The 19,708-nt window shown below is 36.3% G+C and overlaps 1 protein-coding gene across 1 annotated transcript in view; it reads left to right on the top strand.

Moving 5' to 3' along the window:
- WDR70 (WD repeat domain 70) overlaps window positions 1-19,708 on the top strand; it is a 298,973-nt gene that overhangs the window by 42,340 nt on the left and 236,925 nt on the right. The window contains exons 6-7 of the mRNA XM_049648141.1: window positions 12,861-12,920; window positions 16,815-16,948. Of these exons, the coding sequence (XP_049504098.1) occupies window positions 12,861-12,920; window positions 16,815-16,948 (194 nt within the window). The remainder of the gene's footprint in view (window positions 1-12,860; window positions 12,921-16,814; window positions 16,949-19,708) is intronic.

The following is a 19,708-nucleotide window of genomic DNA, read 5'->3' as shown; positions in this document are numbered from 1 at the left end:
TCACATTTTAAAAAATGCATTCATTAATTGATGGAGATAGGGGTATTTATAGTGTTTATAGTTTTTGGCTGTCGTGAATAATGCTGCTGTGAACATTTGTGCGGAAGTTTGTGTATGGATGTATATTTTTGTTTTGGGGGGTGGTTTATATCTAGGACTGGACATTACTAGGTTGTATGATAACTCTGTGTTTAATATTTTGAGGAACTGTTTTTCAAAATGGCTACATCATTTTAAATCCTGCCAGTAGTCTCTGAGGATTCAGTTTTCCACATCCTCACCAATGCATGTTATTGTTTGTCTTTTTGATTATAACTGTCCTAGTGAGTGTGAAGGGGTATCTCATTGTGGTTTTAATCTGTATTACTCTAAAGAACAGTGATGTTGAGCATTGTTTCATGTGCTTGTTGGCCATTTGTATATCTTCTTTGGAGGAATGTCTCTTCACATCTTTTTACTCTTTCCATTAGCTTAATTTGTCTACTGTTGAATTATAAGGGTTCTTTATATATTCTGGACATAAGTTCCTTATCAGATATATGATTTTCAGATATTTTCTCTCATTATATGGGTTGTACCGTCAACCTTCCTGATGGTGTACTTTGAAGTACAATAACTTTAAATTTCGGTGAAATCCAATTTATTTTTTCTATTGTTGCCTGTACTTTTGGTGTCATATCTAAGAAGACTAACTCAAGGTCAACAAAGTTTTACTCCCTTTTCTTAAAGAGATTTATGGTTTTATTTCTTACATTTAGGTCTTTGATACATTTTGGGCTCATTTTTGGGTGTGATTTATATAGAGCATTCTTCTGTTATTGTCACAACCATGATAAAATGATCATAATTGTGATACAATTATTTGTTTACAAGTACGCACCTTTCATAGTTTCTGAGCTGATGAATATAGTACCTGTATCTTCCTTATTTTGGGAATCTAAGTATTTACTAGGTACAGCTTTTATGAAGTCTGCCTGTGGCTTCGAATATTTTATCTTGAAAGTACACAGAAAAATTTAAAGAGTAGACATGAAATATAAATAGTTAATAAATATGTTTCTGTGTTTTATTTATTTATCTAAAGTTGTTTTGTTTTGTTTTTAAAGTAGGCTTCACACCCAGCGTGGAGCCCAGCTTGGGGTTTGAACTCACAATTGTGAAAGATCTGAGCTGAGATCAGGAGTTGGATGCCTAACAGATTAAGCCACCCAGGTGCCCCTAAAGATTTTATTTTTTTAAGTAATCTCGACACCTAATGTGGGGTTTGAACCTACAGTCCCAAGATCGAGAGTCTCATGCTCTATCGACCAAGCCAGCCAGGTGCCCTAGTATGTCTCTTGTTTTAGAAAGATAAATATCAATATCAATATCAATATATATATTTATATTTATAGATGCCTGCGTCATGATCTCACAGTTTGTGAGTTCGAGCCCCAAGTTGGGTTTTGTGCTGACAGCACGGTGCCTGCTTTGGATCCTCTGGCTTTGTCTCTCTCTCTCTCTCTCTCTCTCTGCTCCTCCCCAACTTGCACCCTCTCTGTCTCAAAAATAAACATTGAAAAATTACTAAAAAAACCAGAAGGATATATAAACACACTATGATAAGTACAAACATGATTGTGTATTATTTTTTTCTCACAGATTTCATACTTACTTTCTTTTGTTTATTTTTTTATATGATATCCAAAAGCCCAAGGAGTCTTTTTTTTTTTCTTTTTTTTTTTTTAAGAGAGGGAGAGAGAGCAGGGGAGAGGGGAAGGAGAGAGACTTCCACAACCCTGGGATCATGACCTGAACTGATATCAAGAGTCAGATGCTCAGCTGAACCTGAGATACCCAGGTGCCCCTTTATTTATTTTCTTTTAAAAACAAGCTGTCATTAGTAGGTAATCTTTATTATTTTTAGTTAAGAATATATATATTTAAATGTGTGTTTATTTTTGAGGTGGGGGGGCAAAGGGAGGGGGAGACAGAATCCCAAGTAGGTGCTATGCTGTCAGCGCAGAGCCTGATGTGGGGCTCAAACACTCCAACCGTGCGATAATGACCTGAACCAAAATCAAGAGTTGAACGGTTAACTGACTGAGCCACCCAGGCACCCTAAGAAGATATATTTTGTATTTGTATGCTGTTAGGTATTGTAGACACAAATCAAATAAGACATAGTGCCTGTCCTCAAGGATCTTAAAGACTAATGGGGACCTGGCAAGTAAACAATCTGCTTTTGTTCTTTAGCAAGAAATGCCCAAAGGCGATTTAAAATACTTGGCTGTGGGCGCCCGGATGGCTCAGTTGGTTAAGCACCGACTGTTGATTTGGGCTCAGGTAATGATCTCAGGGTTTGTGAGATCAAGCCCCGTGCTGGGCACCGTGTTGGGCGCCACACTAACAGCTTGGAGCCTGCTTAGGATTCTCTTTTTCCCTCGCAGCCCCTCCCCTGCGCTCGCTTGCTCTCTCTCTCCTCTGTTGTACTACCCCTCTCTTTCTCAATAAATAAATAAACTTAAAAAAATTTTAAATACTTGGTTGTTGGTGGCTTTAGACATTATGGCAAGTATGAAGTTCTGTATTTGATGGGATGAATTGGATGTATAATTAACTGCTAGAGCTGGAATTGTAGAATTGTTCCAGGAGAACATAGATTGGCTTTTAAGGTGTTTCTAATTTTCACTGTCCCTGTTGAAGCATATACATGCTTTTGCATGTATGGAAAGTTAAATGTTTATTTATTTTGAGAGAGAGAGGGTGAGTGGGGGAGGGACAGAGAGAGAGAGAGAGAGAGAGAGAGAGAATCCCAGCAAGTTCCACACTGTCAGCACAGAGCTCGACATGGGGCTTGAAGTCACAAACTGTGTGATCATGACCCGAGCTGAAATCAAGAGTCAGATGCTTAACCCACTGAGCCACCCAGGCACCCCATATGGAAAGTTATATTAAATCAGATATGATCAGATATGGTTATCTATTCTGCAGTGTAAGATTTTTAAAAGACCTGTAAAGGAAAAGGATAAAGATATCTCAGTATCAGGTAAGCTTCATAAAAGTTTATTATGGCTCAGGCTTCTTTTGTTTTCCGAAATAAGTTAATTTTTACCCAATTGGATTGAGACCCAATTGGATTGGTAAGTTAATTCTTACCCAATTGGATTGGAAATACAAAAAGGCACCTTTTTGTATTTAAAGTTAGTAAAGTCTGTGCATCTTTAACCAAATAGAGAAAGATTGTCCAAGCCATAACTCAATTTTTATTAAAAAACAGATATGAAATATTAACCATGACTCAAAATAGTACAGTACATAACCTGTGTTGAAGTAATTTGTGCCCTACATATCTGAGATTCTGCAACTTGATGAAATTTCTTTTTTTTTTTTTTTTTTAACTTTTTTATCTCAAGGCGTTTTGTACCTGGTCTCCAGCAGTTTCTGAAATGTGTACTTTTAAGAAAAAACCTTTGTAGCCGTAGGCTCATAATAATTTCTTACTTATATTGGGTTATAATTATAAAGTACTTTGTCACATTAACTCATTTGGTCATCACAGCAACTCTGTGCTTTGTTTCTCAAATGAATCATTCTGGTAAACACGAATTCTTCGTAGACAGGAGGCTAAGGACTTGAGGCTTTGAGTGGATAATTCAAGTTGTGAAGGTTTGAGAATGGTGTGTACATTTTTGCCACTGACATGGTGGAGGTGGGCCTGTTTTTAGGAATAAGACAAATGGTAAAACCCAGAGACTCATCTGAACAAGTGAAATTCTCCTTTGTTTATAGTTGTAAAATAAAGCCTTTTTCGGGTGGGGGTGAAGGAGTGGGAGGGAGGAGTTTCATTAGGTGTTCTAAGAAAGCCAGGTTGTTCCTTCTTAATTCTCTTATACCACTCTCCCACAAACCACGCTCCCCCCTGCCCTGCGAGCCCAACTCCTTTGTCCCTCCATTGCTGCCCCGAGTGGTTAATGCTGTGGGTAAGGGTGGGCTCTGAATATGTATGTTAATAAGTAATAAATAAAAAAGTACCACTGCAAACGATAACAATATTGCTAGGCCCTTTAGAGATTAGTATCTTACAAGAAACTCTCTGCTTTTTCATTATATAGGGATTTTTTTTTCTTTAATCTCTATGTCCAATGGGAGGCTTGAACTCATGACTGACCCCAAGATCAAGAATTACATGCTTTACTGACTGAGCTAGCCAGGCACCTCAGTCTTTTTTTCCCCCAATGATACTTATTTTCCAACTTTATTGAGGTGTAATTGACAAAAATTGTTTATATTTAAGGAGTACAATGTGATGGTTTGATATATGTATAAATTGTGAAATGATTACCATAGTCAAGAAGTTAACTAACACATTTATCACCTCACGTAGCTACTTTATTTATTTTTTATTAAGAACACTTAATATCTACTCTTTTAGGAAATTTCAAGTGTACAACACAGTATTATTAACTATAGTTACCATGCTGTACAGAACTTACTCATAACTGAAAGTCTGTATCCTTTGACCAGAAACTTGTTAAGAACATTAATTTTTTTTTTAAACTTAACTTGGATCAAGAGTTTAGTCAAATGTTGCAGAAAATTTCTTTTTTTTTTTTTCAATATATGAAGTTTATTGTCAAATTGGTTTCCATACAACACCCAGTGCTCATCCCAAAAGGTGCCCTCCTCAATACCCATCACCCATCCTCCCCTCCCTCCCACCCCCCATCAACCCTCAGTTTGTTCTCAGTTTTTAAGTCTCTTATGCTTTGCAGAAAATTTCTAAAACAAAAATGTGTGAATGATGTGAAAAGTTATTGATTACTACTAACGCCAATAGAGAGCTATTGTTTTTCCATGCAAAACATCGTAGGAAGAGTAATTCCATGGTGTAGTGAGCAAGTGGAGAGAAGTGAAGAAGCTAGAAGTCAGGGAAGCACTTTCAGTGACATAGGGGAGTGTTCATAATTTAAGATGTGAATAGTTTAAGGTAAACCATGTCATTATAGAATGATATGAATTACCTCGTCTGACTCTATCACTTTTATAAGTGGAAAAGCTAAGTTTCTATACAATTGAGTGGCTTAGTGAGGATTACAAGTAGAGTTAGGTGCAGAGTCCTGTCTAGATTCAAGTCTTCAGAAATAACAATAAGAGTAAGTGTGGAAATACTCATAAAATTTTAGGCTGTCAGGGAATGATAAGGCATATGTTCATGGTAGCTTTTGAAAATAAATGTGTCTTCTGGTATAAATCTTATTGGCTTATTACCTGCCATTGTTGTATGATAAACATACAAAATTGTCATCTTTGTGTTTGTTGAGAATGTCATGGAGTTTTAAAAAATAATATAATTTCTGATAAAATATAAGAATGACCTATTCTTTGTTTGGGGCACCTGGGTGGCTCAGTCAGTTGAACATCAGACATCAGCTTAGGTCATGATCTCATGGTTTGTGAGTTTGAGCCCCGCGTCAGGGTCACTGCTGTCTGTGCAGAGCCTTCTCTGGATCCTCTGTCCCTGCTCTCTCTGCCCCTTCCTGTTTGTTTATGCTTTCTCTCAAAAATAAATAAATCTTAAAAAAAATGACCTATCCTTTTTGAGTTTCTCAGCCCTCACATAGGTATAAAAAGTTATTTAACAATGTACTTTTAAGTCGTGTTTCTTGGAAATATTCTTCAAAGTTGCAGCTTGCAATAAGGCATAAACTGTTTGAGGGTAATTTAGAGGTGGTTTGGGAACACTACTCATTGAAGGATTGGAACCAGCTGTGAGAATTCGATAGGAAATTGTCTTTCCTTCCTGCAATATTTTAGACATATAACTTTACATTTTTAGATGAAGATTTTAAACATTTGATAAATTATTTCTTTTGAAGCTTACCTAATGTTTATTAGAACATTAAGAAGTATTCAAGCTTAATATTATGCATCGTTTAATCTTTTTGTTTGCTTATGGGGGTTATATCTATGAACAATTTTTTTTTTTAGTTTTGGGAAAATACATATAACATAAAATATACAATCTCAACCATTTTTATTTTTAGTCATTTATTTAAAATATTTTTTTAATGTTTATTTTTGAGAGAGAGAGAGAGAGAGAGAGAGAGACACAGTACAAGTGGGGGAGGGGCAGAGAGAGGGAGACACAGAATCTGAAACAGGCTGCAGTCTCTGAGCTGTCAGCACAGAGCCCGATGTGGGGCTCGAACTCATGAACCGTGAGATCATGACCTGAGCTGAAGATCATAAACGATGGAACCACCCAGGTGCCCCTAAAAAATTTAAAATTTTAAGTTTTAAATTTTCAGTGTAGTTAACTTACAATATTTGTATTAGTTTCAGGTGTACAATATAGTGGCTCAACAATTCTATACATTACTCAATGCTCACCATAATAAATGTACTCTTTAATCCCCATCACCTATTTCATCCCTTCCCCCTACCCATCTCCCAATCTTAGCCATTTCATTTTTTTAAATCTTTAAAAAATGCTTATTTATTTATTTTTGAGAGAGAGAGGGAGAACGCAAGTGGGGCAAGGGCAGAGAGAGAGGGAGCAGAGAATCCCAAGCAGGCTCTGCGCTGTCAGCGCAGAGCCCAACATGGGGCCTCAACTCACAAACCATGAGACCACGACCTGAGCCGAAATCAAGAGTTGGACGTGCAACCAATTGAGCCACCCAGGTGCTCCCAGTATTAACCATTTAAAAATTTTCAGTTCAGTAGTGTTACATTGTTGTATACTCCGTCTCTAGAACTTTTTCATCTTGCAAAGCAGAAACTATACCCATTAAACAGTAATTCCCCATTTTCCCCTTTCTCCCAATTCTGGTAACCACTATGTTACTTTCTATGAATTTGACTGCTCTAGATACCTCATATAAGTGAAATCATGCAATATTTTTCTTTTTATGGCTTATTTCGCTCGGCATTATTTCCTCCAAGTTCATCCATGTTGTAGTGTGTGTCAGAACTTCCTTCCTTCTAAAGAATAATATTCCATTGTATGCATATACCACATTTTGTTCATTCATTCATCTATCAGTGGACACTTGGGTTGTTCCTATCTTTTGACTGTTGTGAACAATGCTGCTGTGAACATCTTTGGAGACCCTGCTTTCAGTTCTTTTGTGTATATACTTAAAGGGGAATTGCTGAATCATAAAGTAATTCTATTTTAAATTTTTTGAGGAACTACCATACTGTTTTCCATAGAAGATGTACCATTTCTGTTCAGCAATGCAGAAAGGTTCCATTTTTTTGTACATCCTTGTCAACATTTCTTATTTACTTATTTTTAAAATAATACCCATCCTGTTACTGGTATTTCAGTGTGGTTTAGATTCTCATTTCTGTGATGATTAGTAAAGTATCTTTTCATGTACTTGTTGGTCATCTGTATTTCTTCTTTGGAGGAATATCTCTTTAGGCCCTGTGCCAATTTTTGAATTGAGTTGTATGTTTTTTTGTTGTTGAATTGTAGGAGTTTTGTTTTTTTGGATGTTAACCCCTTATATGATATATGATTTGCAGACATCTTCTCCCATTCTAGTGTTTGCCTTTTCACTGTGTTGACTCTGTCTTAAAAAAAATGTTTTTTTAATATTTATTTATTTATTTTGAGAGAGAGAGAGCTCATGTGAGTGGACGAGGGGCAGAGAAAGAGAGAGAGGGAGAGAGAGAGAATCCCAAGCAGGCCCTGCACTGCCAGTGTAGAGCCTGATGTGGGGCTCGATCTCACGAACCATGAGATCACAACCTGAAATCAAGAGTTGGGCACTCAACCGACTGAGCCATCCAGGTGCCCCTTGATTCTTTTGATGAACAGAATAGAATAACATGGTGATTTTTTGAAAACTCAAATCTTACCAAATTACAAGGCTCAGAGCTTAAATTTCAGATTGTTGGCATTGTATACAATCTGGCTTCTAACTCTCTGGGTAAGAAAAAAAAATTTTTGCACACAAAAATTGTATATACACACAACACACACAGCCTTCCCTCCTTTCCTGCCCAGCAATGTAAACTCTGTCCAGGCAAAATTATTTGCAGTTCAGTAACTGTCAGGATTTGTCTTATGCTCTTCTGGATGCCCTCCACATTCACCTGGGGAACCTCTATTTATTTTTCCAAAGGCATCTCAAGCATCTCTTCTATAAAGTCTTTTCTAATCATCCTCTTATTTCCCAGGCAGAGTGGAATTGAGCACTGAACCCTGTGTGTTCTGTCATAGCATCTGAAACATTTTAGTGTTGCCCATTTGTTTACCTGTCAGTTAGTTTTGCTTTATTGGATTGATAGCCCTTGTGAGCTGAGTCTTTGTTATTTTTATTATTGTTATTTTTAAATCTTTAACTGTAGTCCCTGGTATATGGTATGTAATTAACTACTCAATAAATGTTTGTTGAGTGAATGTGTGATGATGAGTAACTATTGTTAAGTCACTCTGTTGGATCTCCGGAGTTATACTAGAATAGACTCTAATTTTGGTTTTCTGTGATACCACACTGGCAACTATTTACAAAATACTTTCTGGGAGAACTTAGCACTCCTTTCCAACTTCCTGGTTAGCACTCCCCAGTTTCTCCCCATAATTCATAGCCACTTTGTGGCAGATCGTTGTTACTGGGTAGACTTTTGATTATGGCTTATAGTACCATACATATACAACTTCTTAAACTTATGACATCTTTACCCTGGAAAGGTTATTTTTGTTTTGCAAGTCTTTTGAAAACACTTTAAGGATGTGTGTCAGATGGAATTGCTCATGTTATTCCAGATATATTTGCTATCGTTGTTATTGAGGGCAAACTAAAGAGCCTGGGAAATAATCCTTTGGTTGGCATTTAAAACTAAACCAAAACAAAAGCTGGTATCTTTTCCCCTCTTCCATTAAGACTAGCTCTTGTTATGAATTCTTATTATAAATGACTTCATTGAAGTCTCGTAGCTTATGGTGTGCCCTGGCATGAAAATCATGAAAATATTTTACTGTTAGAGCAAATTTCACACTAAGCCATATTTCAAAAAGCCATTAGTAGAAGTTTTGGAAAAAGAACAGTCACCATCAAGTGATATGCTACTAAAAGATGGATTGCTACTATTTTAGATGATTTAGTTGTGCCAGTTATATGAGCCTTTTATGAGTTATGCCCTACATGATTTCCAGTAAAACTTTGATTTTAAATGTAAACAACATTTATTTAAACATTTAATTCACTGCTGATGTAAATATTAAATTGTTCTGTCTTCATGTAAGTTTTTACTTGACATGTCAGAAATTGTCTATATATAGGCATATTGTGCATTGAACTTAGTGAAATAATTTCCATCCCTCCTTTTGGTGACAGTGTTTCTGTTTCCTGAGTGATGAAAAAGTAATTAGTTATGAAATGAGACACTGACTATAATAGAATCTTCTTGAAGGGAAACATTTGAACTATTCTCCTGTTTTTTGCAAGAGTACTTAGTACTTATACATGAGTTTTTATTGCTTACAAATGTTGTCAACTGCAAAGGGAGCAGTGGCTTACAATTTAATATAGGGGTAGTCCAGAATTCATTTGTTTGACTTTCAAATTATTTTGGAATTTGTGTTGGAATATTGGTATCTCTGAAATCAAGGTATGTGCAGCACTTTCCAAAGCATAGTAAAGCATACCGTAACATCTTGTCTTGAGATAAACTGTAAACTCTCCAGCACTTACTGTGAGGTTAGGGTTCTTGTTCAGTGCCTGTGGTTTCCTAATCTCCTTCTTAAATGCACTGTGGTGGTAATAGATTATAGTAATCTCTCATGCAGGAAGTCTAAAACAAAATTGCCTTTATTTCTCTATACCTGCAACTTTGTTAAAAAAAATTTTTTTTAAGTAATCTCTACACCCAACACTGTATATTCTCCACTGGAATTCGTGACCTGGAGATCAAGGGTCGCATGTTCTACCCACTGAGCCAGCCAGGCACCCCTAAACTTGTAGCTTTATATCTGTTTTTTAGTCTGGGATATAATCATTTGGTTGTGAAAGGTTTTTTGTTTTTAAGTTTATTTATTTTGAAAGAGAGAGAGAGAGAGAGAGAATTGGGGGGGCAGAGAGAGAGGGGAGAGAGAGAATCCCAACTAGGTTCTGTGCTGTTAGTGCAGAGCCCAGTGTGGGACACAAACTCATGAACTGTGAGATCGTGACTTGAGCCAAAACCAAGAGTCAGATGCTTAACCGACTGAGCCACTCTGGCAACTCAGTTTTTACTTTTTGAACACCTCAGTTATCCCTGACTGTCGCTTACCTGGCTGATCTGGTGGATAGCATCTGCTCTTCTTTATGGACATAAACATCAATGTTTAAAGGTAAAGTAAAAATTACAATCTAGTGTGATCTACAAGGTCGATATTAGGCTATTAATTAATTCCAAGACACTTTTGTGTGTGTCTGCCATCCACCATCTGTTTTGTGGTTTGGGGATCCAGAGATGATAATAGATATACACAATCTTTGAGAAGTGTCCATTTTGCAATTTGGTTAGGGAGTGGTTGGGACGGAAACAGGTAAAAAATTGCAGTGGATTTTGGGGGTGGCCACCAACTGGCTCAGTTGGTAGAACATCCAACTTTTGATCCCAAGGTCATGAGTTCAAGCCCCATGTTGGACGTGGAGCCTACTTAAAAGAAAAAGTTTAAAAAAAATTATAACAGATTTTGATAAATTCTGTGATAGAGATAGGGAGAGGTTGTCTCCTTACCTGAGACATGAGAGTGCATTGGAAGTGCCATTTAACCCCGAGTTTGAACTGTTGAGAAATGCTTCCAGTAGCAGGTCACATCTGAATTGAGTCTTAAAGGATGAGTAGGAATTAACCTGGTAAGGAGAAAGAGAAACCTGGAAATAGATTAAGTTGATATGACCAGAGAGTTAGGAGGTACGTCTAAGGATAAACAGTGGCTGTCATTTACTGAGTACCTACTTTGTGCTCAACACTGCATTATAAGGCTTAAACCACTTACCAGTAACCTAAAGGGCAAGTGCTGTTATCCTCAGTTCACAAATGAGGAAATAGACTCATAACTATCCTGGAGTTATGACAAGGTTAAGGAGTGGCAGGGCTAGATTAAAAAGCCCAGCTTTTCTTGGGGACCTGGCTTGCTCAGTCAGTAGAGCATGCAACCCTTGGTCTTGGGATTATGAGTTCAAGACCCATGTTAGATGTATAACTTATTTAAAAATAAAATATAATGTTGAAAAATGTTAGACCTTATATAAACATACAAATAAAAACCCTAGCTTTTCTGGCTTCTTGTCTAGGCTGCTTCCTCCCAGGAGAGAACAATTTCAAGATGGAAGAAATAGTTAAGTAGTTATGTTGTTGAAAGGTCAGTTATGCAGGTTAAGTTCTGAAAAGTGTCCAGGGGCATTTATAGTGACGTGTTTGTTTATTCATGAGATATTTACAGACAGTCTCTTAAGTGCCAAGAACTGTGCTAGGCATTAGGAATAAAAGAACACGTGCCTGAGTGGTAGAGGTAGAAGGGAGAGAGGAAGTAGAGACATTTGAGTGAAAACTGTCATATAAAGAAGCTTAATTGCAAAGAAAAAGATAATGATACAGCAGTAAATGTGGGGGAAATTGCTGTGTGTGTGTGTGTGTGTGTGTGTGTGTGTGTGTGTGTAATACGGGAAGTACTTTAATTGTTTATGTGCTGAGGAGAAAGAGCCATAGCAGGAGAAAAGTTTATGATGAAATAGAACTTGCGATTGATTGATTCATCAAGGATGCTAAAGAATGAGGGGAGACAGGGACCAAAGTCTGTTAGACTGCACATATTTAGTTAAGTAGATTGCAAGATGATCCTAACATGAATTTGGAATGGCCCTAAAATTTGAGTATGGTTGCCCTGCTCTTGGATAATGGAAACTTGACTAAGCAATGAAACTTCTTGCTCAGATTATCACTGTGACTCCCTTATGTCTGATTTATGCATCCATCGTCTCTCTTCCTCAGTTATCCTGCCCATACCTCCTGTCTATCATAGCATTTCTTATATTGAACTAGACTGATTGGCCACCTCCCCTTCCCCAGACCATATGCTTCTTGGGAGGGAGAATGGTAGAGGTTATGTCTAATGCTACCCATCTGGTATAATCTCACTTTAAATAAATGCTTATTTATTTAACGGAGTCAATAAATGACCCAGTTCCTTATTTGTGTCATTTTTGAACGGGAGTTTTTAGTTTTATAAACTTTTAAGGGCTGAAAGGTATATATCTACCCTGTGCAGATTTTGTTGCCTATTTAAAAATTTTTTTTATACATTTATTCATTTTTGAGAGACAGAGAGAGAGCACAAGTGGGGGAGCGGCAGAGAGAGAGAGAGGGAGACACAGAATCTGAAGCAGGCTCCAGGTTCCAAGCTGTCAGCACAGAGCCCGACGCGGGGCTCGAACTCATGAGCTGTGAGATCATGACCTGAGCCGAAGTCGGATGCCCAACTGACTGAGCCACCCAGGCACCCCTGTTGCCTATTTTAAATTAAGTACATAAGCACTTTAAATTATGCCCAATTTTCAGTGAAGAGAGGACTTCAAATATTTTGAATGCTGAGAGGACCTTATGGTTTCATACAACCTAAAAAGTTTCTTGGGTTTATCTTTTTTGAGATTTAAGATAAATTTATTATCAGCTCAACAATTGTAATTTATCTAGAAGTGCAGAAATAAGCTATCTTCACAATTTTTCATTTCCTGTTTTGTTTTTTAAACTTTGTGTTAAAAAGCTAGCGATGCTATTTTTAAAAATTGTGTCTCCTGTAGATGTAGTATGTAGTTCCCCCCCACACCCTAAATGCATTTGTTACTCATTGATGTCATGGAATTTTCTTTTTTCAGAATCCTGTCCAAAAGATTCCTGACTCTCATGAAATAACTCTAAAGCATGGCACTAAAACAGTAAGTTTGAAAAATTTGATTCTTTCCTTTCAGTAACAAGACTCTCATGTTAAAGTGAACCGATGATACATTGGTATGAAGGCTAATTATACAATCAACTGATAACACAACAGCTATAGACATTAAAGAAAAAGAAAGATTACATTTCTATTCAATCAAAATAACCATTGTGTTTCATTTAAAATAGGAACACTTATTATTGTCATTGTTATTGTTGGCTTTAAAACCTTTTGCTTTGATATAGGAACATTACAAGTGAAAAAAAGAAATGAAACTAAAATACAGTTTTCCTTTTTATGGTGTGGGAAAATTTCTCATTACTCTTAGCTTTATTTCTGTATCAGTAAAAGGTCCGAGTTCGTTTTTTAGATGTACATTGAGATAAGAAATGAACATAAAATAGTTACTGTATTGCTGTAAGGTTATATTACTTAGAATTACAGATTTCTGTTTTTGTATTGTTATATTTATGTTACTTAAAGATTTAATAATATAAAATTTTGAGTCATAAGATGGACTCATTTTATTGTAAAACCATTAAAGTGGTAGTAGAATGAATGAAACATATTACAAATGAAAGAATAAAATGATCTTGCTTTTTCTTTTCAATGAAACTGCCCTTTTCTAGGTGTCTAACACCTAGAAAGTAGGAAAATACATCCTATAATGAGGAAAACATGGATCGGTAGTTATAGACCCAGAAATTACACAAATGACGGAACTAATAAAGATATTAAAACAGTGACATTCTTCTTGCCAAATGTTTTGCCTTTGAAAATACTATTTTCATAAAAATATTTGTTACGGTATAGTGGGCTTATCATTATTTTATTTATTAAAATTTTTTTAACGTTTATTTATTTTTGAGAGATAGAACACAAGCAGGGCAGGGTCAGAGAGAGAGGGAGACAGAGAATCCGAAGCAGGCTCTGTGCAGTCAGTGCAAAGCCTGACAATGGGGCTTGAACCCACGAGAGCTGTGAGATCATGACCTGAGCCGAAGTCCGAAGTCTGATGCTCATCTGACTAAGCCATCCAGGCGCCCCTATTGTTATTTTATTTTATTTTTATTTTTATTTTTTTTAAAGGCTTACCTTTAATTTTTAATTTATCTTTATCTTTTAATGTTTATTTATTTTTGAGACAGAGAGAGGCAGAGCATGAACAGGGGAGGGTCAGAGAGAGAGGGAGACACAGAATCTGAAACAGGCTCCAGGCTCTGAGCTGTCAGCACAGAGCCCGACGCGGGGCTCGAACTCACGGACCGTGAGATCATGACCTGAGCCGAAGTTGGACGCTTAACTGACCAAGCCACCCAGGCGCCCCAACAATAAGTACTTTTAAATGTCTTAGTTAAAATTTTTACTGTGGTAAATATTGAAACACATAACTCACATAAACAAATGCTTTTTGGGGTCCTCAAAAGATTTAAATAGTGTAAAGTGTCTTAAAACCAAAGTTTCTGAGAACTGCTGCTTTAAGAAACCATTTCCATCTAATTTGTGATATTATATCTACTTTATATGAAATCAGACTTTTGGTATTTTTATTATGAAATTATGATGGAATTTTACTAATTTTCATGTTTTTAAGCAAATTAGGAAAGGAATTACAGACTATTAGTACTTAAACAGAAGCTTCCCTGTCACTTGAGAGATTTTTTACTGAGGGAGTTCATGGGTTTCATGCATGTTTTAGTTAAATATTTATATTTTTTAGTAGAATTTTATCTTTGAAAAAAGAAATAAAATGAGAAATATACTGCCAACTTGTTTTACACATTAAAAGTCAGTTAGAGGTGCTAATTGTACTGTTAGGGTACCTGATCTTTTTGCAGTCCTGCCTTTGCCCTGCATTTATTTCATCTTATATATGTCAGAGATTAGCAAGGTGACTCTTTTGCCTGGTTGGTTTTTTCAGCTGGTTATTGTAAAATATTTACACATTCACAGAAGAATAGAGGATACTAAAAGGAATCCCCGTATATTTACTTCTGAGCCTTACCAGTTCTCTACAGTAGGCCAGTCTTTGTTTCCTATACTTTACGTTTCTAGTGTCTCCCACCAATATACCCACCTTTCCATTCCTTAACAGGACCTAGAGATGGTTTCCTTTGTTTCCTACCAGATATTCCAAATCATTTCTTAGCTGTGTTCCTTTAAACCCCAGAAATCCAGTTCCAACTTTTTTAAAGGCCGTATGTAATTTGGGTCAAAGTCACGAGTCAACATCTACCTCTCCTTTCATTAATATAGTGACATACTGTTAATTTCTCTTTCTTAATGAAAGAATTCACAGCCAGGACAAAGAACACTTTTTAGGGGAAGAGCTGCTTCTTTCCAGGTTTCCTTTTGAGCACATTCTTCCCAGCTTGCACTGAACTCCAAACAACTCCCTGGAATTTGGAAGCTGCTGGCTCCCCACAGGCCTTTCCGCTTCCCCAGGAGGACTCAACTAAGGATGCCTGCAGCCAGTCAGCCAGTCATTAGTTCTCCCACCCTGACTGCAGGCCTTTGCCCCTGCTGCTCCACACTGACGATTGCAGCAAGGAGGAGGAGCTTCCCCCCTTGCGGGGAGGACAGGCAGGGAAGAGACAAGCCACAAATGAATTTGCAGTTTCGAATTGTACTGTAATGGGATGAACACTGGTGTGGTCAGTCGTATCAGGAAGAAGGCACCCTTTTAATTGTAATAGGAGGGTGGAAAGATAGAATGGGCATGGGGGCAAGTAAGTTTGTGGTTGGTAGTAGCAGGAGTCACTTCTTAGACTTCGAAAGCTACTGTTTATTTTTGTTTTTTGTTGTTGTAGGTTTTAAGATACATAATTGTTCAGACATAAAAAATGACTTAGTTTTCATTTGTATGCTTTCTTTGACACATTTAAAGTGGTACGTATCTAATTTAAACATATAATTTATTAATTATGTTCATGTATAATTCCCTTATCTTCTGAAATCAGTGTTCATAGGTGGTGCTTGAAGTGAGTATAAATTATTTTGTAACTATCTGGTTTTAATTGCAGTAATTCTATTACATTTAATAACATTCCAAGGGTAGTAGGAGAACTGATTTATAGTTGCTTCCTTTATATGAAACTTCGATCCTTTTACTCTCTCATATATACAGTAATCACATTATTTCTTTTTTTGTTGTTTTCATTCCACATATTAATTCTTTTGTTCTGTTTTTTGTTTTGTTTTACACACTAATTATTTCTAATGCATTTTTTTTTTCCTTCTGAGAGGGAAGTAGATTCAGGAACTTCCTTCTTAAGAATAGTAGGTTACCAGTTGGACACTCACATGTGCATTGGACCTAGGAAAGTTCATGGGGAAGGCAGTTATCTTTTGGAACGAATATAAAAGTGCTATTTTAATGTAGTTAGTCACTTATAAATTCAGCTTTAAAAATAATTGTTTAAGGTGATCATATTGAGTCAGTTAGCCATATACAGAAGAAAATAATTTCTACTTTGTCCTACTTGATTAAATAGATTTCTTAACGTTCCCATTGGCATTTTCTCATTTTGGTAATTTTAGATTCATGTGGTATTTAGTTAGTGGTAGTTAAAATATCTCAAAAGGTTTCCTTAAAATCTTTTTTATTAAAAAAGCTGAATTATTTATGGGGTTTGGTAGATAATTGGGACAAAGCTGGCAATTACATTAAGTTAAAATATTATTTTATTTCAAAAGAAATAATATTCATAATAATAACAAAGTCAAATAATATAGAAGATGCTATCCAGTTCCACTTTTTAGAAGTAACAACAGCTTGTGGTCTGTACTTCCAATACCTATAAGATAAGAGGTAAGGTTAGAGAAAGGAAATGCAGGTTATTATAGAATATAAGTAGCTTTTCTCCAGTTAATTATTATTATTTTTTTTTTGCAGGTTTCTGCTTTGGGTCTGGATCCCTCAGGTGCCCGTTTGGTGACTGGAGGATATGACTATGATGTTAAGTTTTGGGATTTTGCTGGAATGGATGCCTCTTTTAAGGCATTTCGATCCCTTCAGCCCTGTGAATGGTATGTATTGCACAACTTAATGCCTTCATATTTGCAGACAGAGTAATTCCATCTATAATGCTTTGTAGGAAAATACACTGTTTATATGACTGTATTTACCTTCATTATTCAAATGAAAGAAAAATGTACCTTAAGTTTCTCTCCTTTAGTTTCATTAAACCATGAAAACTTTAAAGACATTTTCAGTCTTTTGTTGTTTTGTAAAAAAATATTTGTATTTAGAGATTATTACCTTTCCTAGTTTATTTTAATACTCCAGTAAATACCATGAAATGTTACATATACGTGTATGATGTATGTTAAGCCAATAACCAGGTGCTAGTCAGTGCTCCATTGTGTAGGTATGGCCAGCTAGCATTATATCAGAAAGGGCTTTACATGTTGTTACCACAGCTACCCTCTTTTTTTCTGTTTTTGACCACATCTGATCTGTTAGTATATTGGATATCAAAAATAGATTTTTATTGGTGAAACTGATATCTTGTTAACTTGCATAATGTATGTTGGAAATGAGCTCTTATTGACTAAATGTAAATACATTCAAGATATGTGAATTAGATGAAATTAATAGAGGCCCAATTTTCTACTCTTGCATGAATGGAGTTTGTATCTAAACGTGGCTCTGGCTAGTTTTGTATAGATCATACTGATTTGTAAATTTTGAAGTCGTACCTGTTAAGTTATCTTCAGTAAAGATTTGAGGGTTCCCTAAGTGAACATAGATCTCTGATTAGTTGGAAAGGATTTAGTTGGAAAAATTTTTTTTTTAGTGTTTATTTATTTTTGAGAGAGAGAGAGAGACAGAGTCCAAGCTGGGGAGGGGCAGAGAGAGAGGGAGACACAGAATCTGATGCAGGCTCTGAGCTGTCAGCACAGAGCCCGATGCGGGGCTCAAACTCAAGAACCGTGAGATCATGACCTGAGCCAAAGTCAGACGCTTAACCAACTGAGCCACCCAGATGCCCTGGAAAAAAAAATTTTTAAAAACAGGATATTCCCAGTGATGGCTGTATTTAATAAAGCTCTCATTATTTAAAATAGTTAACTTGGTATCTTGAGTTAGTATGATGACTTTAAAAAAAACTGTTTTTTTAACATTCAGTTTTGAGAGAGAGAGAGAGAGAGACAGAGTGTGACTGGGGGACAGGCAGAGAGGGAGGGAGACACAGTCTGAAGCAGGCTCCAGGCTCTGAGCTGTCAGCACAGAGCTGAACGTGGGGCTCTAACTCACTGACTGTGAGCTCATGATCCGAGCTGAAGTCGGACGCTCGACTGAGTGAGCCACCCAGCGCCCCAGTATGATGACTTTTTAAAAATACAATGTTATAACCTTTATTCCTATATGGTATTCTCTTGGTTTGTATAGGGATTGTGTTCCCCTTCTGCTTTCTTCTTTTTTAATATTTATTTGTTTATTTTAAGAGAGAGACAGAGGGACAGGAGAGAACCCCAAGCAGGCTCTGCTCTGACAGCCTCACGAACTGTGAGATCATGCCCTGAACTGTAATCAAGAGTCAGATGCTTAACCGGCTGAGCCACCCATGCGCCCCTCCCCTTTGCTTTTACAAGTATAAATTCACTTGTTCGGGATTATCTAGTACTCGATTAATGATCAGCTCTGAATAGAATCATGCCTTATGAGTCTCAAGCCACTACTCTATTACTAAACTGTGTCATCTGCTGCACTGTTGTAATTGAAAATGCAGAAAAGCCCAAGAAAAAGCTTATTTTCTCTTCGCATAATTAAATTATTACATCCTACATGTCATAGTGAACTGTCAAAGGGTAGATGGGAATAAACAGAATTCTTGACAATCCATACAAGATTAACATAAACTCTAGTACTGCAAACATTTTGTGAATGTTCCTATTTTAAATCATGAGGACGGTTTAACTTTGCTATTATTTGTCCCTAATCTCTAAGTAATGTGACTCTACTTTTTATGACAATATGTATATTACTTAACGTGTATTTTATTATCTCTTTATATATCCATCTGTAATTTACTTTTTACTGTGAAAAATTTCAAACATGGAGGAAAGTAGAGAGATTAGTGAAATAGCCATTTTCTACCTAGATTTAACGGTTACATTTTTCTGTCTGCTTCATCTCATTTTTGTAATCTTTGAAGTATTTAAAAGTAAAGACATACATAGCTTTCACTTTGAAATAATTCCTCATGAATCTTTAAAAAATATAGACATTTCCCTATATAAATACAGCTCCAATTATTCTAACAAAATTCTTTAAAACTTAATATTTCTAATAATCATTCCATATTTAAATTCCCCAGTTTATCCTCATATGTGTCGTAATGCTGGCTTGTCAAACATGGATCCAATCAAGTAATACATATCCCATTTCTTTTGTCCCTCTCTTACATATCTTTTAATCTAGAACAGTGTCTCTTTCCAAACCATTTTCTTTCCCATGACTTTATTAAACAGGTCCAGTTGTCCTCTATAAGGTTCTTCCTCCCTGAATTTTCTAATTGCTTCTTTATGGTATCATTTAATTTATTTCTTTGTCTCCGGTATTTCCGATAGAAGGGCCAAAGGCTCGATTGTAATCTACATTGTATCACATCAAGTGGCATGTATTGTCTAGTTGTTGCTGCTATTTGTAACTAGCAGTTAAGATTAATTCCTGGATTAAGTTGGTGACATTTGATTCCTCCATTGTGAAGTTAGTATTATATACTTGAGATAGGCAAGGACTTTGTGGGGAGATACTTGGTAGCATGGAAATATCTACATTCT

The sequence above is a fragment of the Panthera uncia genome (assembly GCF_023721935.1).
Source record: "Panthera uncia isolate 11264 chromosome A1 unlocalized genomic scaffold, Puncia_PCG_1.0 HiC_scaffold_17, whole genome shotgun sequence".
In the NCBI taxonomy this organism is placed as follows: domain Eukaryota; kingdom Metazoa; phylum Chordata; class Mammalia; order Carnivora; family Felidae; genus Panthera; species Panthera uncia.
Note: the sequence above shows the minus strand (reverse complement) of the source record. Positions and strands in the feature narration are given on the sequence as shown.